The sequence below is a fragment of the Manis javanica genome, chromosome 1 (assembly GCF_040802235.1).
Source record: "Manis javanica isolate MJ-LG chromosome 1, MJ_LKY, whole genome shotgun sequence".
NCBI classification, from domain to species: Eukaryota; Metazoa; Chordata; class Mammalia; order Pholidota; family Manidae; genus Manis; species Manis javanica.
In genome coordinates this window covers 28,187,054-28,213,653 of record NC_133156.1, presented here as the reverse complement: position 1 = coordinate 28,213,653, position 26,600 = coordinate 28,187,054, and the positions used below count along the sequence as shown (strand labels likewise).

At 40.3% G+C, this 26,600-nt stretch overlaps 1 protein-coding gene across 1 annotated transcript in view; it reads right to left on the bottom strand.

Moving 5' to 3' along the window:
* PDE6A (phosphodiesterase 6A) overlaps positions 1 to 855 on the bottom strand; it is a 69,128-nt gene extending 68,273 nt beyond the window's left edge. Inside the window, exon 1 of the mRNA XM_073230781.1 lies at positions 261 to 855. Coding sequence (XP_073086882.1) covers positions 261 to 734 — 474 coding nt within the window. The 5' untranslated portion in view covers positions 735 to 855. The remainder of the gene's footprint in view (positions 1 to 260) is intronic.
* Positions 856 to 26,600: the final 25,745 nt, after the last annotated feature.

The window sequence follows — 26,600 nt, the reverse complement described above, 5'->3', positions numbered from 1 at the left end:
AATGGGCCACAGAGAACAGGAAGATAAAGCAATGTGGCAAGGTGTGAACAATTGGGGAATTCAGAACTCTTCTGTTAAGCTTGAGGTTTTGTTTTGTTGTTTTTTTCAAAATGAAATGTCATAAATAAGTAAGTAAATAAAGATAAACACCGAATCATCACCAGCCCAGTCTTGGTGGCCAGAAGCTCTCCACCCAACTCGCACCCTGAGCCCCAGGTAATAATGCATTCCCGCCCTCCGTCTTACGGTGAAGAGGGTACCTCTTCTGTGTTGTAGACATTGGCCATCTTTTTAGAGTGTGCAACATAGCCCACCACACCCATATCCAAGGGGAACACGATCTCCGAGTCAGGCATCACAAGGCAGTCCTCAAGGACAGCATCCTTGTGGACATTGAAGAGCCGAGTGGCGAGCTCTGCGATGCCATTTCGGACCCTGTACATGAACAGGCTCATGCGGTCTGCCTGCAGGAGGAAGCACATCTTCTTCATGATGTTGAAGACGCATTTCTCAGCCTGCAAATTTTCCTGAAAGTCCCGGAGGAGGTCGAAGATGATTTCACTCTCTTCTACACTGCTCAGCGAGTGGTAGCTGCTGAAGTCCACGGCTGCCTCCTTGGCCCCCAGCAGTTCTGAAATGAGCTTGGCCCGGAAGCGAAGGTTGTAGTACTGTTTGGCAAAGCTGACGTTTGAGTCCAGGAACCTCTCCACCTCCTCTGCAGTCACCTCGCCCATAGCTGGAATTCCACTGGCTACTTCTGTGGAGGGGCTGAGGCTGGCAACCTCAGGGCAGTTTTACACTTTGTGGCAAAACTGAGTCAGGATGTGTTCCATTCCCATATGAACTTCCCTGGGTCTTGCCTGTAAATGTCACTGGTATGGCTGCATAGAAGAAGGTGTGAGCTTAGGAGATTAAATCATTAATATTTCCAAAGAACAAGGATTATGAGGATCAGAGTGTCCCAGATGCTGCTGGGCCACAGAGGGGAGAAGGTGAGAGTCCCCTTTCCACCTTGGTCTGCTACCAGGGGAGAAGAGATTTCTGCACAGAGCAGGAGGTGGGCAAAACTAAAAATGCCCTGAAGCAGAGGCTGCCAAGTGGCAGCACCCAGCAATCTATTGCTGTACATGTGTTTTCTCTGCCCTGTATGGTACTTTTCTTCAACATTTGACACAGAAGTCCAGGAGATTTGTTTGGCTTCTATTAGAAAATCAGATCTAATGACTACGTATCCACTTTCCTCCCTGGCAGGAATGGCTACAACTGTGGGGAACTGCCAGCCACTTGCCATCCCCCTGACCCCACCCCCACTTCTGTGCCCCTTTTCCCAGGGCCGCCCCAATATAGGGTTTCACTTTGCACAGTCGCACCTCAGGCTGCTTCCTTCATGTAGAATATGGGTCAGCATCTCAAGTCTCTCCAAGCTTTAGATTTCAATGACTGTAATTTCAGAATTTGAAGGACCCCCTAAAAATGCTTTCCATAGTTTTTCTTTTATTATAAAGTACATGTTCCCTATAAAAAATACACAAGGCAGATCATTAAAGACGCCCATATTTCTGCTACTCAGAGGCAATCCCTGGTTAATATTTTCTTTTCTGTCCTTTCTGTAGAGGCTTAATTTTAAAATATATTTCCTTTCAACCTTCTGATCTTTCTCTTGGCATTTTAGCCTGCTTTTTCTGGCTACAGTCTGTACCTGCTTGGTTTGTCAGTCAGAATGCTCACAAGTCTAAATGCCATTAGCTCCAGCGAATCTCCAAATATCAGAATCTTCACTGAAGTGCTCCTCCAACTTACTAAGGGAGGAAGAAAAGAACACTTTCTGTATGAAATGTACTTTTGTGTCCATGAATGTATCTGCATTGTAAACACCATGGATCGCAGGAATATCGGCTGTTGCTGGAACTTTGAACTTTGTAAATGAACTTTAGTGGAAAATAGATTACTTCCATTGTTGTAGAATGCAATAAATTCTTGGGGTGCTGTGCCCATTCAGTATTGCCTACATACGTGACTTCCCTGGTCTGGCAGGCCATGTGGCAACCTAAACGTCTCCAAATACCCCACCATAACTAACCCCACTGAACTCTGTTTGGAATGCTCTCCCCAGTTCCCCACACACATCTTCTAAGGGATGCCTCAAAGAGTTGGATGTGTTTAGGAGAATGTTTCCAAGAGATTACCATTTGAAACAGTAGACTAAGTAAAGATCACCCTCACCAATCATCCAATCCACTGAGGGCCTAAATAGAACAAAAAGATGGTCTGATACACGTACTGCAACTTGTGGGGTTTTTTCCCTATTAGATGCATGAAATATCTTTTCCCATCCCTTTACTTTCAGTCTGTGTGTGTCTTTGGGTTTGAAGTGAGTCTCTTGTAGGCAGCATATAGATGGGTCTTGTTTTTTCATCCATTCAGTGACTCTATGTCTTTTGATTGGTGAATTCAGACCATTTACATTTAGAGTGATTATCAATAGGTATGTACTTATTGCCATTGCAGGCTTTAGATTTGTGGTTACCAAAGGTTCAAGGGTAATTTCCTTACTATACTATACTATACTATTACAAACACAACCTAAAGATTCTTTTTTTCCCCTCCTTTTTCTTCCTCTTCCATTCTTTATATATTACATATCATATTCTGTACTCTTTGTCTATCCCTTGAATGACTTTGGGAGTAGTTGAGTTGATTTTGCATCTGCTTAATAATTAATTGTTTTACTTTGCTGTGGTTTTATTTCCCCTGCTGACAGCTATTTAGTCTTAGGAATACTTCCATCTATAGCAGTCCCTCCAAAATGCACTGTAGAGGTGGTTTGTAGGACATAAATTCTCTCAGCTTTTGCTTATCTGAAAATTGTTTAATCTCTCCTTCAAATTTAAGTGATAACCTTGCCGGGTAGAGTATTCTTGATTTGAGGCCCTTCTGTTTCATTGCATTAAATATATCATGGCACTCCCTTCTGGCCAATAAGGTTTCTGTTGAGAAGTCTGATGATAGCCTGATGGGTTTTCCTTTGAATGTGATCTTTTTTCTGTCTCTAGCTACTTTAGAAGTCTGTCCTTATTCTTGATCTTTGTCATTTTAATTATTATATGTCTTGGTGTTGTCTTCCTTGGGTCCCTTGTGTTGGGAGATTTGTGTACCTCCATGGCCTGAGGGAAGTTTTCAGTAATTACCTCCTCAGAGACACTTTCTATCCCTTTTTCTCTCTCTTCTTCTTCTGGTACCCCTATAATGCAAATATTGTTCTGTTTGGATTGGACACACAGCTCTCTCAATATTCTTTCATTCTTAGAGATCCTATTTTTTCTCTGTGCCTCAGCTTCTTTGTATTCCTCTTCTCTAATTTCTATTCCATTTACCATCTGTTCTACTACATCTAATCTGCTTTTAAATCCCTCCATTGTATGTTTCATTTAAGATATGAAATTTCTTAATGACTGAATCTCTGTCCTAAACTCATCCCTGAGTTCTTGAATATTTTTCTGTACCTCCATGAGCATGTTTATGATTTTTATTTTGACCTCTCTTTCAGGAAGATTGGTGAGTTCAGTTTCATTTGCCCCTTTTTCTGGTGTTTGTGAGATCTTCTTTTGAACCAGTTTTCTTTGATGTTTCATATTTCTATGTGGTGCCCTCTAGTTCCCAGAAGCTCTAGTATCTGGAGCTGTTCAGCCCCTGGAGTGATATCGGGGGTGGCAGCGGAGCTGCACTGGTCTCTAGGGGGAGGAAAGAGCAGTTTCCTGCTTTCCGGCTGCATTGCCTGTCTCCACTGTCAGAACCAGTGGGCCAGCACACAGGTGTAAAGCCTCTGTGCTTTGCATCTGTAGCTGCTGTAGGTGGGGCCTCCCTCTGATTGGCCTGATGCCAGTGCAGGGCTGTGGGTTTGTGATCTGGTGTGGGCAAGCCAGGAGGAAGGGGCTGCAGGCTGTGTATCACAGTGGGGGGCTTCAGAGCTGAGTTGCCAGCCAGGGGGATGGAGCACCTGAAGCTCCTGAAAGTTCCTAACCTGCTTGGCAGAGTGTGCCCAGACAACCTTGTCAATCTATCCCTTCTCCCACACAGCAAGCTCTGTGCAAACCCCGCCCCTCTCTCTTGCTGCCAGGAAGCCTCTCAAAACCACCTGCCTTTCCTTTGTCCCAGAGCAGCTTGATGTGGATCCCTGTCCTCCACAAACAGCTGGAATCTCAGTCACTCCGTGTTCCACCTGTCTTAGGTTTCCAACCCCACTAATCTCCAGAGCACCATGCAATCTAGGTTTGTGCTCCCATAGCAGACCTCCAGGACTAGGTGTTCAGCAGTCCTAATCTTCCCCCAACTCCCCACTCCATTTCTCTTCCTCTTGTCGGTGAACTTGGGTGGGGGAAGGGCTTAGGTCCTGCCAGATCAAGGCTTTGGTACATTACCCTGTTTCATGAGGTCTGCTCTGTTCTCCAGGTGTATGCAGTTTGGTTCAGCCTTCTTTCCTGTTGCTCTTTTAAGATTAGTTGTATTAACTATATTTTTGTAAAATATGTGGTTTGGGGAGAAGTTCTCTGTCTCACCTTTCATGCCACCATCTTGAATCTCAGGATCTCTGCTGTTGGTATTTTGATAACCATTGCATTGAATCTGTAGGTTGCACAAAGTCTTATATGTTCTTGATTAAAATTTAGAAAATGCAACAAGAAGGAAAAAATTGAAATCAAATACATAATTTCAGATATCATCATTGCCAATATTTTCTGTATATTTTAAGGTCTTTCCTATATTTATTTACAAATATATTATTTATAAGCTCTAGTGTATTTTATTTATTATATGTATTATATATATTATTTATATTATGTAAAGATTATTTATAAGCTTTAATGTATTTTTTAAATATTTAAATGCATATCCTCAACCATGACACTGTTAACATTCTGGGCCCAAGAATTCTTTGTTGGTTAAGGGCAGGGGGCTGTACTGCCTATTGTAGGGTATTTAGCAGCACCCCTGGTCTCCACCCACTAGATGCCAGGAGTGCCCTGCTCAGGCTGTGAGGACCAAAAATGTCCCCTGGGGCCCAAATCACCCCTGATGAGAACCATTTCTCTACAGTTATGTATTTAAGTTTTTCTAGTATCATTTTCTAGTGTTCTAGTATTTTTGTAGGATTTTCTAATTTTGTAGTATTCTGGTATTATAATTTCCCAATTTTTCTCATATTTTCTACTATTCTAATGTCCTAATATTATAAATATTGCTGTAATGAACATCCTTATATTTCTTAGTACAAATACCTAGACGTGAAATCTCAGGTCCAAAGAGCTTGCAGCTGTCTAAGGATTTGGCTCAGTAATATAAGTTTTGCTCTCCAAGGCTATGTGAGACCATCTTCACTCCAACCACCCCTCCCTGCTCAAATATTAAGCAGTTTTTCTTAATCCAGGCATTAATGGCTCTCCAGAATTTGACCCCAATACTCCTTCTACTTTGTTTTCCACAAATTTCTCCGCACACACTGTAAACTCCACCCCAGTGTTTTCATTCTCTCTAGCTTTTGTGTCTTTATTCCTGCTGTCCCTTACCACCCAGTCCAAATGCCATTCCTTCCTTGGATTTTTTGATGCTCACCCAGACTCTTTTTCTATTTGGAACTCCCAAACTATTGGTTTCCTTCCATTCCAATGGGAGTTCCTACATTCCAGGCTGTATTATTTCTGCACATCTGTACTTTCATCAGCACTTCTGGATCCGTAACTCTGGATGGGCTCAGAGTAAGGGAGGATTGACCAGGAATAGCTGACCTCTCCATTCCTGACCAGAGCCTTGCTTAAGAATTCTCCTGGCAAAATCATTGGAACTATTCAGTTAGGATCAATGATTTTTTTGTTGAGATATAATTCATATGACAAAATACACCATTTTAAAGTATGCAGTTCATGGGTTTTAGTATATTTGTTATGTTGCACCATCAAAAATCTATTTCCTCATCCCTCTGGTAACCACTAGTCTATTTATTCCCTCTATGGATTTGCCTATTCTGGACATTTCATATATGTGGCATTATACAATATATGGCCTTTTGCATCTGAGTACTTTCATTTAGCAAAATGTTTTTAAGGTTCATCCATGTTGCAGCATGTATCAGAACTTCATTTTTTTATGGTTAAACAATATCCCATTTATAGCTATACCATATTTTGCTCATCTGTTTATTATTTGATGGGCATTTGGGTTGTTTTCATTTTTGGCTGTTATGAACATTCATGCACAAGCCTTGTGTGGCCATATGTTTTCAGTTCTCTTGGGTATATAGCCAAGAGTGGAACTGTTGGCTTCACAGGTGATTTTGAGACTGAGTTTGGAGGTAAAGTTGGGGGCAATAGAGGAAAGAAATAGGACAAAACAAGGAACCAACTGGGTCGAAGAGAGGTTATTTGTGGAGAGGTGTGTTGGCAGGCACCTTTTAGGAAAGAATAGGACTCTAGAATTCAGGACCTTCTTGAATGGGAATGGGCTAGTCAGCACATTAGTGACCACCACAAATGCAAGGTTTCCACAGGCTTCCCATGATTCATCCCTACTGTTAAGAGCAATAGTGAAGGGACCAGGGATCATCAATTGAGAGGAACCTTGGAAATGCCTTTGGGGGGAGAGCATGTGACAGTTTGTTAAGGGAGGATCCAGAGAAGTGGATAAGCCAGCAAGACAGAGGTGGAGCTTAAGAGTTAGACCTTAGGTTAAGTCTGGACCTCTTGTGTGCCATCTTTGTAAATTGTTTAATTTCTCCTGGACTTCAGTTTGCTTCTCTGTAAGACTGGAACTAATTTACATGGTTGTTGTGGAGATTAAAGGAGATAAGATGTTGCAGAGTGCAAAGCTATGCATACGGTACATATTCAGCTGGATCATATGAAATTACCCCTATTTGTCCTACACAATGCAATTTCATACTACTGAATTTCAATTTAATAGTCATTAGCCAATCATTCTTAGATATCATAATTATCAAAGTTTAACTCTATTACCTGAAAGATAGTAAACTTTCTGTCGTTGAAGGCATGTAAGCTGAGGATATGGCAAAGAGGACCCAAACATTAGCCTTTAAATAGGAACTGGCCTAGAATGGGGGCTGAAAGAATGGAGAGAAGGGAGTAGGTGTAGAAGCAAAAAGAATGTGGAAGACACACCGGGGAGTGTGGCATGAGGAACAGTGGTGTGATGTGCGGTTACTGGGCCTCCACAGGAGACTCGGCACTGAGTGTCCCCTTCAGTGCGTTTCACTGGCATTAAATGTTGATTTGGCCTCCATTTCCTGATCAAAGGCCTTTCCCCTCCTGTCTCACCAAACCCCAAGACCTCTGTGAAGCTACAGAATGCAAGATAGTTTGCCTTGCCCTATCAGCTAGCCCTTAGAAGTACTGAACCGCCTGGTTTGTCCCCACCCTCATTTTATACTTAACTTGGCTCGCTCCCATATATTCATCTGTTCTTATCCTTGGTCTAGAGTTGATAACAGTTCCTAATTGTCCTGCTATCTGTTGACTTAGTTACTTTATTCAGCTACTTGGGTTTACTGGGATTGTTCCTTGAACATAGCTGGTCTGTGAAGTTCTTTTTTTTATCTTGAGGGTCTGACCTGGGTCAGTGGATGAAATTTGTAAAAGTTAGTCCTTATGTGCATTTTTCCAAAGCTAGGATTCTGAAAGGGATCTGTAACTCAAAAACAGGAACTTTGGGGAGCCTTGAAAAATCAGATAAAATTAGGTCCTAAATACATGCTTTATGACTGTAGTAGTAGAAAGGCAACAGGCAGAAAGGTACACATGGGCTTTGGAATCAGACTGAGCTGAGTTTGAATTCTTTTCCTATAATTCACAAACTTTGATGTTCAGAAAATTACTATCTCTGGCCTCAATTTTCTCATTTGCAAATTGTGGATAACAGTGACATTTATTTTATAGAGCTCTTGTGAGGATTAGAGAGAGGCAGTGCATGTTGATGGCCAGTTCTCAATAAACATAGCCATTAATAATGATAATATAAGCGAAGTATAAGGCAATGATATCTGGTAGACAGCAGAAGTAATACAAATATATCTACTTTCCTTTTCTTTAAGTCAAAACTTTTATTATTTTTCTCTTTTTAAAGTAATACATCTTTGTGTTGTAGAAAATTGAGAAAATATGGGGAAATAAAAAGAACATAACAGAGGTGGAGCCAGGATGGTGGCATGAGTAGAGCAGTGGAAATCTCCTCCCAAAACCACATATATCTATGAAAATATAACAAAGACAACTCTTCCTAAAATAGAGACCAGAGGACACAGGACAACATCCAGACCACATCCACACCTGCGAGAACCCAGTGCTTTGCAAAGGGGGTAAAATACAAGCCCCGGTCCGGCAGGTCCCAAGCGCCCCTCTCCCCAGCTCCCGGCAGTAGGAGAGAGGTCTGAGCAGGAGGGAGAAGGAGCCCAGGACTGCTGAACACCCAGCCTCAGCCATCCAGACCAGAGCACAGACACAGTGCATGCACGGGGCCCTGGATACTAGGGAAACAGGGCAGCAAGAACGGTGAGCGGGTACCGGAGGCCCGCGCCGGAGAACAAAAGAAAAGCAAGCAGCCATCTTTTTTGTTGTTGTTGTGGTTGCTTTGTTGCGGTGAGTGCTTTTTGGAAGTCTTAAAGGGACAGGGACCCCAATACTAGGGAAACATGGCAGCAAGACCGGTGAGTGGGTATCGGAGACCAGCGCCAGAGAACGAAAGAAACGTGAGCGGCCACCTTTTTCTCTCTCTCTTTTTTTTTTTTGTTGTTGTTTTGTTTTGGCAAGCACTTTTTGGAAGTCTTAAAGGGATAGGGACTCCAATACTAGGGAAACAGGGCAGCAAGTCCAGTGAGCGGGTGCCCGAGGCTGGCGCCAGAGAATAAAGAAAAACGAGCGGCCAATTTTTTTTTTTTTTTGTGGTCGTTGTTTTGTTTTGGCAGGTGCTTTTTGGAAGTTTTAAAGGGGCAGGGAAGGATACTTAGCCCAGAGGTAGGGAATCCGGGATCTCTGGGCACTCTAATCTCCTGGGCTGCAGGGAGCACGGAGGCCCCTTTTGGAGATAAATAGCCTCCCAGTCGCTCTCCCTCCAAAGCAACTCCACCACTTTGGAGCAGCAGCCCACAGCAACAGCAGAGATAAACTCCATAGCAGCCGGGCAGGAAGCAGAAGCCCTGTCTGCACACAGCTACCCAGCACAAGCCACTAGAGGTCGCTATTCTCCCAGGAGAGGAAGGCCACAAACCAACAAGAAGGGAAGTTCTTCCAGCCGTCACTAGTCCCTGCTCTGCAAACTATTCCTATAACCATGAAAAGACAAAATTACAGGCAAACCAAGATCACAGAGACACCAGAGAAGGAGACAGACTAAGCAGTCTTCCTGACAAAGAATTCAAAATAAAAATCATAAACATGCTGACAGAGATGCAGAGAAATACGCAAGAGAAATGGGATGAAGTCCGGAGGGAGATCACAGATGCCAGGAAGGAGATCACAGAAATGAAACAAACTCTGGAAGGATTTATAAGCAGAGTGGATAAGATACAAGAGGCCATTGATGGAATTGAAATCAGAGAACAGGAATACATAGAAGCTGACATAGAGAGAGATAAAAGGATCTCCAGGAATGAAACAATATTAAGAGAACTGTGTGACCAATCCAAAAGGAACAATATCCGTATTATAGGGGTACCAGAAGAAGAGAGAGGAAAAGGGATGGAAAGTATCTTGGAAGAAATAATTGCTGAAAACTTCCCCAAACTGGGGGAGGAAATAATCGAAGAGACCACGGAAATACACAGACCCCCAACAGAAAGGATCCAAGGAGGACAACACCAAGACACATAATAATTAAAATGGCAAAGATCAAGGACAAGGAAAGACTTTTAAAGGCAGCTAGAGAGAAAAAGGTCACCTATAAAGGAAAACCCATCACGCTAACACCAGACGTCTCAACAGAAACCCTACAGGCCAGAAGAGAATGGCATGATATATTTAATGCAATGAAATAGAAGGGCCTTGAACCAAGGATACTGTATCCAGCATGACTATCATTTAAATATGATGGTGGGATTAAACAATTCCCAGACAAGCAAAAGCTGAGGGAATTTGCTTCCCACAGACCACCTCTACAGGGCATCTTACAGGGACTGCTCTAGATGGGAGCACTCCTAGAAAGAGCACAAAACAAAACACCCAACATATGAAGAAGGGAGGAGGAGGAATAAGAAGGGAGAGAAGAAAAGAATCTCCAGACAGTGTATATAACAGCTCAATAAGCGAGCTAAGTTAGGCAGTAAGATACTAAAGAGGCTAACCTTGAACCTTTGGTAACCACGAATTTAAAGCCTGTAATGGCAATAAGTACATATCTTTCAATAGTCACCCTAAATGTAAACGGACTGAATGCACCAATCAAAAGACACAGAGTAATAGAATTGATAAAAAGCAAGACCCATCTATATGCTGCTTACAAGAAACTCACCTCAAACCCAAAGACATGCACAGACTAAAAGTCAAGGGATGGAAAAACGTATTTCAGGCAAACAACAGCGAGAAGAAAGCAGGGGTTGCAGTACTAATATCAGACAAAATAGACTTCAAAGCAAAGAAAGTAACAAGAGATAAAGAAGGACACTACATAATGATAAAGGGCTCAGTCCAACAAGAGGATACAACCATTCTAAATATATATGCACCCAACACAGGAGCACCAGCATATGTGAAACAAATACTTACAGAATTAAAGGGGGAAATAGACTGCAATGCATTCATTTTAGGAGACTTCAACACACCACTCACCCCAAAAGATAAGTAAGGACACAGAGGCACTGAACAACACAGTAGAGCAGATGGACCTAATAGACATCTATAGAACTCTACATCCAAAAGCAACAGGATATACATTCGTCTCAAGTGCACATGGAACATTCTCCATAATAGACCACATACTAGCCCACAAAAAGAGCCTTAGAAAAATCCAAAATACTGAAATTCTACCAACCAATTTTTCAGACCACAAAGGTATAAAAGTAGAAATAAATTCTACAAAGAAAACAGAAAGGCTCACAAACACATGGAGGCTTAACAACATGCTCCTAAATAATCAATGGATCACTGAACAAATTAAAATAGAGAACAAGGAATATATAGAAACAAATGACAACAACAACACAGAGCCCCAACTTCTGTGGGACGCAGCGAAAGCAGTCCTAAGAGGAAAGTATATAGTGATCCAGGCACACTTGAAGAAGGAAGAACAATCCCAAATGAATAGTCTAACATCACAATTATCGAAATTGGAAAAAGAAAAACAAATGAGGTCTAAAGTCAGTAGAAGGAGGGACATAATAAAGATCAGAGAAGAAATAAACAAAATTGAGAAGAATAAAACAATAGCAAAATCAATGAAACCAAGAGCTGGTTCTTTGAGAAAATAAACAAAATAGATAAGCCTCTAGCCAAACTTATTAAGACAAAAAGAGAATCAACACAAATCAACAGAATCAGAAATGAGAATGGAAAAAATCATGACAGACTCCAGAAATACAAAGAATTATTAAAGACTACTATGAAAACCTACATACCAACAAGCTGGAAAACCTAGAAGAAATGGTCAACTTCCTAGAAAAATACAACCTTCCAAGATGGACCAACGAAGAAACACAAAAGTTAAACAAACCAATTATGAACAAAGAAATTGAAATACTAATCAAAAAACTACCCAAGAACAAAGCATCCGGGCCAGACGGATTTACCTCGGAATTTTATCAGACACACAGAGAAGACATAATACCCATTCTCCTTAAAGTGTTCCAAAAAATAGAAGAAGAGGGAATAATCCCAAACTCATTCTATGAAGCCAACATCACCCTAATACCAAAACCAGGCAAAGACCCCACCAAAAAAGAAAATTACAGACCAATATCCCTGATGAATGTAGATGCAAAAATACTCCATAAAATATTAGCAAACAGAATTCAACAGTATATCAAAAGGATCATACACCATGACCAAGTGGGATTCATCCCAGGGATGCAAGGATGGTACAACATTCGAAAATCCATCAACATCATCCACCACATAAACAAAAAGAAAGACAAAAACCACATGATCATCTCCATAGATGCTGAAGAAGCATTTGACAAAGTTCAACATCCATTCATGATAAAAACTCTCAGCAAAATGGGAATACAGGGCAAGTACCTCAACATAATAAAGGCCATATATGATAAACCCACAGCCAGCATTATACTGAACAGTGAGAAGCTGAAAGCATTTCCTCTGAGATCGGGAACAAGACAGGGATGCCCACTCTCCCCACTGTTATTTAACATAGTACTGGAGGTCCTAGCCACAGCAATCAGACAAAACAAAGAAATACAAGGAATCCAGATTGGTAAAGAAGAAGTTAAACTATCACTATTTGCAGATGATATGATACTGTACATAAAAAACCCTAAAGACTCCACTCCAAAACTACTACAACTGATATCGGAATACAGCAAAGTTGCAGGATACAAAATTAACACACAGAAATCTGTAGCTTTCCTATACACTAACAATGAATCAATAGAAAGAGAAATCAGGAAAACAATTCCATTCACCATTGCATCAAAAAGAATAAAATACCTAGGAATAAAGCTAACCAAAGAAGTGAAAGACTAATACTCTGAAAACTACAAGTCACTCTTAAGAGAAATTAAAGGGGACACTAATAAATGGAAACTCATCCCATGCTCATGGCTAGGAAGAATTAATATCGTCAAAATGGCCATCCTGCCCAAAGCAATATACAGATTTGATGCAATCCCTCTCAAATTACCAGCAACATTCTTCAATGAATTGGAACAAATAATTCAAAAATTCATATGGAAACACCAAAGACCCCGAATAGCCAAAGCAATCCTGAAAAAGAAGAATAAAGTAGGGGGGATCTCACTCCCCAATTTCAAGCTCTACTACAAAGCCATAGTAATCAAGACAATTTGGTACTGGCACAAGAACAGAGCCACAGACCAGTGGAACAGATTAGAGACTCCAGACATTAACCCAAACATATATGGTCAATTAATATTTGATAAAGGAGCCATGGACATACAATGGCAAAATGACAGTCTCTTCAACTGATGGTGCTGGCAAAACTGGACAGCTACATGTAGGAGAATGAAACTGGACCATTGTCTAACCCCATATACAAAGGTAAACTCAAAATGGATCAAAGACCTAAATATAAGTCATGAAACCATTAAACTCTTGGAAAAAAAAATAGGCAAAAACCTCTTAGACATAAACATGAGTGACCTCTTCTTGAACATATCTCCCCAGGCAAGGAAAACAACAGCAAAAATGAGCAAGTGGGACTACATTAAGCTGAAAAGCTTCTGTACAGAGAAAGACACCATCAATAGAACAAAAAGGAACCCTACAGTATGGGAGAATATATTTGAAAGTGACACATCTGATAAAGGGTAGACGTCCAGAATATATAAAGAGCTCACATGCCTCAACAAACAAAAAACAAATAATGCAATTAAAAAATGGGCAGAGGAACTGAACAGACAGTTCTCTAAAAAAGAAATACAGATGGCCAACAGACACATGAAAAGATGCTCCACATCGCTAATTATCAGAGAAATGCAAATTAAAACTACAATGAGGTATCACCTCACACCAGTAAGGATAGCTGCCATCCAAAAGACAAACAACAGCAAATGTTGGCGAGGCTGTGGAGAAAGGGGAACCCTCCTACACTGCTGGTGGGAATGTAAATTAGTTCAACCATTGTGGAAAGCAGTTTGGAGGTTCATCAAAATGCTCAAAACAGACCTACCATTTGACCCAGGAATTCCACTCCTAGGAATTTACCCTAAGAACGCAGCAATCAAGTTTGAGAAAGACAGATGCACCCCTATGTTTATCGCAGCACTATTTACAATAGCCAAGAATTGGAAGCAACCTAAATGTCCATCGGTAGCTGAATGGATAAAGAAGATGTGGTACATATACACAATGGAATACTACTCAGCCATAAGAAGTGGAAAAATCCAACCATTTGCAGCAACATGGATGGAGCTGGAGAGTATTATGCTCAGTGAAATAAGCCAAGCGGAGAAGGAGAAATACCAAATGATTTCACTCATCTGAGGAGTATAGGAACAAAGGAAAAACTGAAGGAACAAAACAGCAGCGGAATTACAGAACCCAAAAATGGACTAACAGGTACCAAAGGGAAAGGAATTGGGGAGGGTGGGGGGGCAGGGAGGGATAAGGGGGGGGAAGAAAAAGGGGGTATTAAGATTAGCATGCATGGGGGGGAGGGAGAAAGGGGAGGGTGGGCTGCACAACACAGAGAGGACAAGTAGTGACTCTACAACATTTTGCTAAGCTGATGGACAGTAACCGTAATGTGGTTGTTAGGGGGGACCTGACATAGGGGAGAGCATAGTAAACAGAGTATTCTTCATGTAAGTATAGATTAAAAATTAAAAAAAAAAAAGAAAGAAAGAAAGAAAGAAAAGGGGGATTACTCCTTGATAGGATAAAACTATTGGTAAATCAAAGATCAATGCATGCTTTAAATATCCTTAATGTTGATCACTTAAAGGGTGTCAGATAATCAGCTATGGAGGTACTCTTTTCTGATAATATTCCTTTCTCTTAATAAAAATAAAAAATAAAAAATAAAAAATAAAAAAAGCAGTTCCTGTGTGCTGACCTCCAATGAGTTCTACACAGTGGTATAGAGGGCTTGTCAAAGTGTGGGCAAAGGGTCTGTTTGTATTTATGCAGAAGATCAAGGCCTAGCTTCGCTACCCAAAAAATGAACTAAGTTACGATATGAGGAGGAGCTTCTGGCATCAGCACTCTCTGGAGGACTCCTGCCGGGGGATGATCATCAAAAAGCCTCCACAGGGATCCGGGCAATGCTGCGGTTGTGGCTGCGTCCATCCCACCGTTTCCTGGACTTGCCACTGGAATGAGGAGGGAGATGTCTAGGCTGGCATGTGCATACAGTGAGACAACAAATTTGAGTGAATCTGTACTGTTGGAACCCAACCAGGAGTTGGGAGGGGTGCAAGTTGTAGCGCTCCAAAATCTTACAACTATAGACTATCTGTGGTTAAAAGAACATATGGGATGTGAACAGATCCCAGAAATGGGCTGCTTTAATTTGTCTGATTTCTCACAGACTGTTCAAGTACAGTTGGACAATATCCATCATATCATAGACAAACTCTCACAAATGCCTAGGGTGCCTAACTGGTTTTCTTGGCTTCACTGGAGATGGATGATAATTATAGATTTGCTTAGTTTATGTCACCGTATTCCTATTATGTTTACATGTGTGCGCCAGATAGTTAGTAGTTTAAAACCTATACATGCTTAAGGTACTCTACAAGAAGATATGTCAAAGAAATAATCAATCCTCCCATGTTTTCTTCCATATGCTACCTCTATAGCTTTTCTTCTTCCTTCCTAATTACAACCCTTAAATAGAATTCATGCCTCATATCAAATTTACCGAGCATCATAATTCCTCCAGGCGGTAAAGATACCTCGAGACAAGTGCTGGGCATAGAAGCCACAGGGCATAAATCTGCAAAGAAGCAAAAAGCTAACCTCCTCAAACAATATGGCTTCTCTCTCACTTACCAACTTTACATCTCCCTATATGGCCCCAGAAGATGACTGGTTAGCCAGAGACGGGTAAGATTCCTCAAGGGAGGAACAACCTAAGACAGGAACAGTCGCAGGGGGGCCATCAGGTGAGAAATTGTGGATCAACAGTGGTGAGGCTTAGAACCTCACCGCCCTCCACCCCCTGTTTTGAGAGAAATCTGCATCCGTGGATGTTTTAAGGCCCTTGTCTAGCTTGGATTAACACATAATCTACAGGCACACACCTGATCATCTACAATTGCTCTCTTACAACACTAAACTATGTTTTCTACCTTTATCTTGCATCTACCTACCCCATCAGCATTTTATTAAATATAATAATAATAATAATAATAATAAAGGGAGAAATGTGGGATCCACATATAAATCAAGTATAAAATCAAATGAATATTCATATTTGACCTGATTGTTTATAGTTCATAATGCGTGATCAAAACCGAAAGTTTCTGTGATGAATGCCCTTGTACTGTTCACCATGTAAGAACTTATTCACTATGTAAGAATTCGTTCACCATGTAAGAACTTGTTCGTTATGCTTCAGAAGATTGGAGACTGACAAGAATTAGGCTTGAGATGGATTAATGACTGTGCATTGAGCACTGACCCTCCTATACAGAATTTTATTGTTGTTAACAACCATTTGATCAATAAATATGAGAGATGCCCTCTCAAAAAAAAAAATCCTTAAATTTGATCACTTAAAGGGTGTCAAATGATTGGCTATGGATGTACACTTTTCTGATAATATTCCTTTCTCTACACAATGGTATAAAGTAAATATCAAAGTGTGGGCAAAGGGTCTGTTTGTGTTCACACAGAGGATCAAAGCCTAATTTGGCTACCCAGAAAATGAACTAAGATACGATATGAAGAAGAACTTCCAAGTTCAGCACTCTCTGGAAGAGACATACTAGAAGATGATCATCAAAAAACCTTAACAAAGATCCAGGTGATGCTGCAGTTGTAGCTGCATTCATCCCACTGGAATTGCCATTGGAATGAAGGAGATATCTAAGCTGGCCTGTGCATACAGTAAAACAAATTTGACTGTATCTATACTGTTGCAACTCAACCAAGAATTAGGAGAAGTGCAAGTTGTAGCACTCCAAAATCTTACAACTACAGACTATCTACTGTTAAAAGAACATATGGAATGTGAACAGTTCCCAGGAATGGGTTGTTTTAATTTGTCTGATTTCTCTCAGACTGTTCAAGTACAGTTGGACAATATCCATTATATCATAGGCAAATTTTCACAAATGCCTAGGGTGCCTAAATGGTTTTCTTGGCTTCACTGGAGATAGCTGGTGATTATAGATCTGCTTTGGTTATGTAACTGTATTCCTATTATGTTAATGTGTGTGCACAATTTAATTGGGAGTTTAAAACCTATACATGCTTAAGTTACTCTACAAGAAGATATGTCAAAGAAATAATCAATCTTCCCATGTTTTCTTCCATCTGCTACCTCTATAGCTTTTCTTCTTCCTTCCTAATTACAACCCTTAAATAGAATTCGTGCCTCATATCGAATTTACCGAGTATCATAACTCCTCCAAGTGGTAAAGATACCTCAAGACAAATGCTGGGCATAGAAACCACAGGGCATAAATCTGCAAAGAAGTAAAAAGCTAACCTTTGCAAACAATATGGCTTCTCTCTCACTTACCAACTTTACATTTCCCTGTATGGCCCCGGAAGATGACTGGTTAGCCAGAGACGGGTAAGATTCCTCAAGGGAGGAACAACCTAAGACAGGCACAGTCGCAGGGGGGCCATCAGGTGAGAAATTGGGGATCAACAGAGGTGAGGCTTAGAACCTCACCCCCTCAGTTTTGAGAGAAATCTTCTGCATCCATGGATATTATTGCCCTTGTGTAGCTTGGACTAACGCATAGTCTACAGGCACACACCTGATCATCTACATTTGCTCTCTTACAACACTAAACTATGTTTTCTACCTTTATCTTGCATCTACCTACCACTTCTGCATTTTTTTAATAAAAAATAATGATAATAATAAAGGGAGAAATGTGGGATTCACATATAAATCAAGTATAAAAATGAAATGAATATTCATATTTGACCTGATTGTTTATAGTTCATAATGAGTGATCAAAACCGAAAGTTTTTGTGATGAATGCCCTTGTACTGTTCACCATGTAAGAACTTATTCACTATGTAAGAATTTGTTCACCATGTAAGAACTTGTTCGTTATACTTCAGAAGATTGGAGAGTGACGAGAATTAGGCTGGGAGTGGATTAATGATTGTACATTGAGCATTGACTACTCTATACAGAATTTTATTGTTGTTAACAACCATTTGATCAATAAATATGAGAGATACCCTCTCAAAAAAAAAAAAAGAACATAACAGTTTCCACCCAGAGAAACATTATGATATACTTCCTTCCTTTCTAATCATATAAATACAATTTCTGAAACAAAACTGTGGTTGTGCAATATATATATATTATTTGTGTAACTATATGAAAACATCTTTCTGTGCCATTAAACATTCTTTTACAAGTGATTTTTAATGGTCTTACAGACTTCTGTCAGGTGGTTGTACCATAATTTATTTAACGTATTTCCAACTGTTGCTTATTTAGGCTGTTTCTAATTTTTTAATTCTTAATGAACATTTGTGTAGTTAAATCTTTAAACACTTGCTTGATTATTTTCTTATCTTCTTAATAAATAATTTGTCCAGAAAAACAGAACAACTTCACTACTTATCCTTTAAGATGTTGTCTTGGCTATCTAAAATATGAGCGTTTAAGTAAAGAAATAATAGGAAGGTCAATATTTTAATGCAAAGATCATGCTCTATTTCTAATGACACCTTGCCACAGCACGTAGCACATACCTCTGAAAGAACAAATCTGGGATTCAGGGGCTTGTGATTGCCATGAAACATCAAATAACAGATCAGTTTCTGTACCTAAATATTTGTAGCAAGGGTGACATGTGCTTCTTCACCACAGGTCTAAGAGTCACATTTCTTTCCTTGCTCCAAATTCAATTTTGTATGTTCCAAACTCCCATTGCACAGTGCAGGCAAAATATTTAATCTGAGTAAATTATTGTGACTGTTGCCCCACCCCAGGTTTCCTGTGACAGTCTATTGGTCTAACTCAGTCCAGCAGGAGGAAAAGCCCTCTAATCTTTTGTCCACATTGCTACCACAAATGTGCCCCTCATCCAAGTTAGTAAAACCCCTGAAAGGCCAGCAGTTCTGTTCCTCTCTGGGGCTAAGGGGTCCTTGTATGGCCCCAGCTTCTCAGGGCAACAGCCACCCATGTGGGAGGCTCTCCCACCTGTCCAGGGCAGAGAGCTCAGATCTTGCCACTCAAGCATTCTGCAAAGCTTAGCCCCTGTCTCAGTCTTGCAGAGACTTTCAAAAATCCCCACAGCTACTTGGCTTTCCATTCATTCCCCTCTGGGACAATTCAGTCTAATTTCCCTCAAAGGTCCAAAGCAGGAGGGAATCTCTTCTTGAGCCCAATGGTTACTTCCTGCCCTGCCACACAGAAGCCCAGAGAGGCAAATGTTCAAGAAAGGCCAAGCCCCCTCTAGGGATTGGGAGCAGAAGAACAATACCTATAATCATTCAAAGCACTATTTGCAATATTAAAAGAATAGAAACACTATAAATATCCTTTAGTGCTTAAATAAATGATGGCACGCCCAAACAATGGAATACTATCAGTTGTGCCCAAAGAGGGCCATGATGACATTTTTAATCCCATGTGTCCTTCTTGCAATGTGACTTGGACACTTTTACCACTGAAACTTGGGGTTTATTGCCCTATCCTTGAAATCAGGCAGGTTTTTATGACTTTCAACCAAGGAAGTGCATGCACTGAAAGAGAGGCTATGAGACTTTTGAGGCTAGATCATATACAGTGTCTTCTGCTTGCCAGAACACTGGCTTTTGAAGCCTTTAGCTGTCATTTCAGCACATATGGCCCTGAAATGTCCATGGTATGAAGAAGCCCAAACTAGCCCACAGAGAGAAACAAAAGGAGAAGCCCTGAGACTTCATGAAAGAGATGTTCAGATGGCCTTCAGATGCTTCATCCTGCATCCATTGTCCCAACTATAGCCACTCTCTGACTTCTATGAGAGACCACCTACCCAGACAAGCTCTTACCAAATTTCTGACTCACAGGAACCATTAGAAAAAATAAAGTGATGACTGTTGTTTTAAGCCACTAGGTTCTAAAGTGATTTGTTACTTTGCAATAGACAGCCAGCTCTTTATGCACTGATGTGGAACAGTCTTCAAGGTATAATATTAATTTCCTAAAATTTTTCCTAAAAGTATAAAATAGTGTTCATTATATGATCCTTTTGTTAACACACACACACACAGTCTTGTATATGCATAAATCACTGGTTTGCCAACACTAGGTGTGCATTAGAATCTCCTGGGGGGCTTTTAAAAAATATCAGTGCTAGACGGTTGGATTCAAGATGGCAGCATGACAGGTGAGAAAGAGAACTCCTCCCAAAACCACAAATAGGACAAAAATATAGTTAGTTAATACAACTAACCCTAAAACAGCAACAGGAAAGGCTTCATCAGACTGCGTACAGACCTCACAAACAGAGAAGACCTCACGAAACAGGGTAATGTACCAAAGCCTTGATCGGCAGGACCCAAGCCCTTCCCCCACCCCAGCTCACCTGTGGGAGGAAAAGAAATGGAGCAGGGAGTGGGTGGAAGCCTGGAACTGCTGAACGCCTAGCCCTGGAGGTCTGCTTTGCAAGCAGAAACCTACATTGTGTGGTGCTCTGGAGGTTGGGGAGCTGAGACAGGCAGAGTGCTTGAGAGACTGAGATTCCGCCCATTTGTGGAGGAAGGAATCCCCAACTGGCCACTCTGGGACAAAGCAAAGGCAGGCAGTCTGAGAGGCTTCCTAGCAGCTAGAGGGCTGCTGAAGGGGGGGGGGGGGGTACGTTGCACAGAGCTTGCTGTGTGGGAGAAGGTATAGGTGGACAAGGATGTCTGGGTGTGCTCTGCCCAGCAGGATGGGAACTTTGAGGAGCTTCGGGCACTCCATCCCCCTGGCGGGCGGCTCAGCTCTGAGACCCCCCACTGTGACATGCAGCCTGCTGAGCCTCCCTCCTGGCCCGATGGCACTGGCTCACAAACCGGCAGTCACTGTGCTGGCATCAGGCGAGCCAGAGGGAAACCCCATGCACAACAGCTAGAGATGCCAAGCACAGAGGCTTATACCTGTGTGCTCGGCCCACTGGCTCTGTCACTGGAGACAGGCACCACAGACGGGAATCAGGAAACAGCTCTTTCCTCCCCATTCGGGTATGATCAGCTCCACTCGGGTATGATCCCCAACCTCACTCTAGGGGCTGAGCAGCTCCAGAGACTAAAGCTTCTGGGCACTAGAGGGCGCCACATAGAAATACAAAACATCAAAGGAACCTGGTTCAGACCAAAGTCTCACAAACCCCAGAAAAAGGGCCAAATGAAACTGAACTCACCAATCTTCCTGAAAGAGAGGTCAAAATAAAAATCATAAACATGCTCATGGAGGTACAGAAAAATATTCAAGAACTCAGAAATGAATTTAAGATGGAGATTCAATCATTAAGAAATTCCATATTTGAAATGAAACATACAATGGAGGGATTTAAAAGCAGATTAGATGTAGTAGAACAGACAGTAAATGGAATAGAAATTAGAGAAGAGAAATACAAAGAAGCTGAGGCACAGAAAAAATAGGATCTCTAAGAATGAAAGAATATTGAGAGAACTGTGTGACCAATCCAAATAGAACAATATTTGCATTGTACCAGATGAAGAAGAGAGAGAAAAAGGGATAGAAAGTGTCTTTGAGGAGGTAGTTGCTGAAAACTTCCCCAATCTGGGGAAGGACATAGTTTCTCAAGCCATGGAGGTACATAGATCTCCCAACACAAAGGGACCCAAAGAACACAACATCAAGACATATAATAATTAAAATGGCAAAAATCAAGGATAAAGACAGACTTCTAAAAGCAGCTAGAGAGAGAAAAAAAATCACATTCAAAGGTAAACCCATCAGGCTATCAGCAGACTTCTCAACAGAAACCTTACAGACGAGAAGGGAGTGGCATTATGTATTTAATGCAATGAAGCAGAAGGGCCTTGAACCAAGAAAAGGTTGTAATTTAAATTTGAAGGAGGGATTAAACAATTTTCAGATAAGCAAAAGCTGAGAAAATTTATCTCCCACAAACCACTTCTACAGGGTATTTTGGTGGGACTGCTATAGATGGAAGTATTCCTAAGGATAAATAGATGTCATCCAAGGGATAGACAAAGAGTACAGAATATGACTCATAACACACAAAGAATGGAAATGAAGAAAAAGGAGGAAAAAAAAAGAACCTTTAGGTTGGGTTTGTAATAGCTTATGAAGTGAGTTAAATTAGACTGTTAGATAGTAAGGGGATTTCCCTTAAACCTTCGGTAACCACAAATCTAAAGCCTGCAATGGCAATAAGTACATACCTATCGATAATCACCCTAAATGTAAATGGTCTGAATGCACCAATCAAAAGACATAGTCACTGAATGGATAAAAAAAATGAGACCCAACTATATGCTGCCTACAAGAGGCTCACTTCAAACCTAAAGACATACACAGACTGAAAGTAAAGGGATGGAAAAAGACGTTTTATGCAACTAATAGGGAGAAAAAAAGCACTAGGTGCAGGATGTGCTTCAAACAGACTTCAAAACAAAAAAAGTAACAAGAGACAAAGAAGGACAATGCATAATGATAAAAGGGTCAATCCAGCAAGAGGATATAACTATCATAAATATCTATGTGTTCAACACAGGATCACCTAAATATTTGAAACAAATACTAACAGAATTAAAATGGGAAACAGAATGCAGTGCATTCATTTTAGGAGACTTCAACACACCATTCACTCCAAAGGACAGATCAACCAGACAAAAAATATGTAAAGAGACAGAGGCACTGAACAACATATTAGAACAGATGGACCTAACAGACATCTACAGAACGTTCCATCCAAAAGCAACAGGATACACATTCTTCTCAAGTGCACATGGAGCATTTTCAAGAATAGATCATATACTAGGCCACAAAACGAGCCTCAGTGAATTCAAAAAAGATTGAAATTGTACCAACCACCTTCTCAGATCACAAAGGCATGAAGCTAGAAATAAATTACACAAAGAAACAGAAAAAGCCCACAAACACATGGAGCCTTCATAACATGCTCCTAAATAATCAATGGATCAATGACGAAATAAAAACAGAGATCAAGCAAAATATGGAGACAAACGACAACAATAATTCAACACCACAAAATCTGTGGGATGCAGTGAAGGCTGTGCTAAGAGGGAAGTATATTGCAATATAGGCCTACCTCAGGAAAGAACAATTACTAATGAACAGTCTAAACTCACAGTTAACGAAACTAGAAAAAGAAGAACAAATGAGGCTCCAAGTCAATAGAAGGAGGGACATAATAAAGACTAGAGAATAAATAAATAAAATCAAGAAGAATAAAACAATAGAAAGAATCAATGAAAGCAGGAGCTGGTTCTTTGAGAAAATAAACAAAATAGATAAACTCCTAGCCACACTTATCAAGAGAAAAAGAGTCTACACACACACACACACACATAAACAGAATGAGAAATGACAAAGGAAAAATCATTATGAACACCACAGAAATACAAAGAATTATGAGATACTATGAAAAATTATATGCTAACAAACTGGATAACCAAAAAGAAATGGACAACTTCTAGAAAAACACAACCTTCCCAGTCTGACCCAGAAAGAAACAGAAATCTGAATAGACCAATCACCAACAAGGACATTGAATTGGTAATCAAAAAACTACCTAAGAACAAAACCTCTGGACAAGACCATTTCACTGCTGAATTTTATCAAACATTTAGTGAAGACCTAATACCCATCCTCCTTAAAGTTTTACAAAAAGTAGAAGAGGAGAGAATACTCTCAAATTCATTCTATGAGGCCAGCATCACTCTAATACCAAAACCAGTCAAAGACACCACAAAAAAAGAAAAAAAAGAAAATTACACACCAATATCCCTTATGAACATAGATTCGAAAATACTCAACAAAATATTAGCAAACCAAATTCAAAAATACATCAAAAAGATCACCCATCATGATCAAGTGGGATTCATTCCAGGGATGCAAGGATGGTACAACATTTGAAAATCCATCAACATCATCTAACACATCAACAAAAAAATAACAAGAACCACATGATCATCTCCATACATGCTAAAAAAGCATTCAACAAAATTCAACATCCATTCATGATAAAAACTCTTAACAAAATGGGTATAGAGGGCAAGTACCTCAACATAATAAAGGCCATATATGACAAACTCACAGCCAACATTATACTTAACAGCAAGAAGCTGAAAGCTTTTCCTTTAAGATGGGGAACAAGAGAGGGATGCCCACTCTCCCCACTTTTATTCAACATAGTACTGGAGGTCCTAGCCACGGCAATCAGACAACACAAAAAAATAAAAGGTATCCAGATTGGCAAGGAAGAAGTCAAACTGTCCCTGTTTGCAGATGACATGATATTGTACATAAAAAAGCCTAAGGAACCTACTCCAAAACTAGTAGATCTAATATCTGAATTCAGCAAAGTTGCATGATACAAAATTAATATGCAGAAATCTGTGGCTTTCCTATACACTAACAATGAACTAGCAGAAAGAGAAATCAGGAAAACAATTTAATTCACAAATGCATCAAAAGAATAAAATACCTAGGAAAAACCTAATCAAGGAAGTGAAAGACATACTCTGAAAACTACAAGACACTCATGAGAGAAATTAAAGAAGATACCAATAAATGGAAACTCATCCCATGCTCATGGATAGGAAGAATTAATAGTCAAAATGGCCATCCTGCCTAAAGCAATCTATAGATTCAATGCAGTTCCTATCAGAATACCAACAGCATTCTTCAATGAAATGAAGCAAATAGTTCTAAAATTCATATGGAACCACAAAAGACCCTGAATAGCCAGAGCAATCCTGAGAAGGAAGAATGAAGCAGGGGAATTACACTCCCTGACCTCAAGCTCTACTACAAAGCCACAGTAATCAAGACAATTTGGTACTGGCACAAGAACAGAACCATAGACCAATGGAACAGATTAGAAAGCCCAAATATAAACCCAACCATATATGGTCAATTAATATATGATAAAGAAGCCATGGATATACAATGGGGAAATGAAAGCCTCTTCAACAGCTGGTGTTGGCAAAACTGGACAGCTACATGTAAGAAAATAAAACTGAATTATTGTTTAACCCTATACACAAAAGTAAATTCAAAATGGATCAAAGACCTGAATGTAAGTCATGAAACCATAAAACTCTTAGTAAAAAACATAGGCAAAAATCTCCTTGACATAAACATGAGTAACTTCTTCATGAACGTATCTCCTGGGGCAAGGGAAACAAAAACAAAAATGAACAAGTGGGACTGTATCAAACTAAATAGCTTCTGTACAGCAAAGGACACCATCAGTAGAACAAAAAGATATCCTACAGTATGGGAGAATGTATTCATAAATGACATATCCAATAAGGGGTTGACATCCAAATTATATAAGGAGTGCATGCACCTCAACAAACAAAAAGCAAATAATCCAATTAAAAAATGGGCACAGGATCTGAACGCTCACTTCTCCAAACAAGAAATTCAGATGGCCAACAGACACATGAAAAGATGCTCCACATTGCTAATCATCAGAGAAATGCAAATTAAAACCACAATGAAATATCACTTCACACCAGTAGGATGGCCAACATCCAAAAGACAAACAACAACAAATGTTGGCGAGGTTGTGGAGAAAGGGGAACCCTCCTACACTGCTGGCGGGAATGTAAATTAGTTCAACCATTGTGTAGGGCAGTGTGGAAGTTCCTTAAAATGCTCAAAATAGAAATACCATTTGACCCAGGAATTCCACTCCTAGGAATTTACCCCAAGAATGCAGCACTCCAGTTTGAAAATGACAGATGCACCCTTATGTTTATCACTGCACTATTTACAATAGCCAAGATATGGAAGCAACCTAAATGTCCATCAGTAGATGAATGGATAAAGAAGATGTGATACATATACACAATGGAATATTACTCAGCCATAAGAAAAAAACAAATCCTACCATTCGCAACAACATGGATGGAGCTAGAGGGTATTATGCTCAGTGAAATAAGCCAGGCAGGGAAAGACAAGTACCAAATGATTTCACTCATATGTGGAGTATAAGAACAAAAGAAAACTGAAGGAACAAAAAAGCAGCAGACTCACAGAACCCAAGAATATTTTACAGCATCTTACTATGTTGATCGACAGTGACTGTGAATGGGGATGTGGGGGGGACTTGGTGAAGCGGGGAGCCTAGTAAACATGTCCTTCATGTAATTGTAGATTAATGATACCAAAATAAAATTAAAAAAATAAAACTCAAAATAGAAATACCATTTGATCCACGAGCAATCCTGAGAAGGAAGAATGAAGCAGGGGAATTACACTCCCTGACCTCAAGCTCTACTACAAAGCCACAGTAATCAAGACAATTTGGTACTGGCACAAGAACAGAACCATAGACCAATGGAACAGATTAGAAAGCCCAAATATGCAGGAGCCCAGTGCAGGAGCCCAGTCTCAAAAAGACATATACACCCCTATGTTCATTGCAGCACTATTCACAATAGCCAAGAAATGGAAACAACCTCAGTGTCCATCAGTAGATGAATGGATGAAGAAGAAGTGGCACATATACACAGTGGAATATTATCAAGCCATAAGAAGAAAACAAATCCTACCATTTG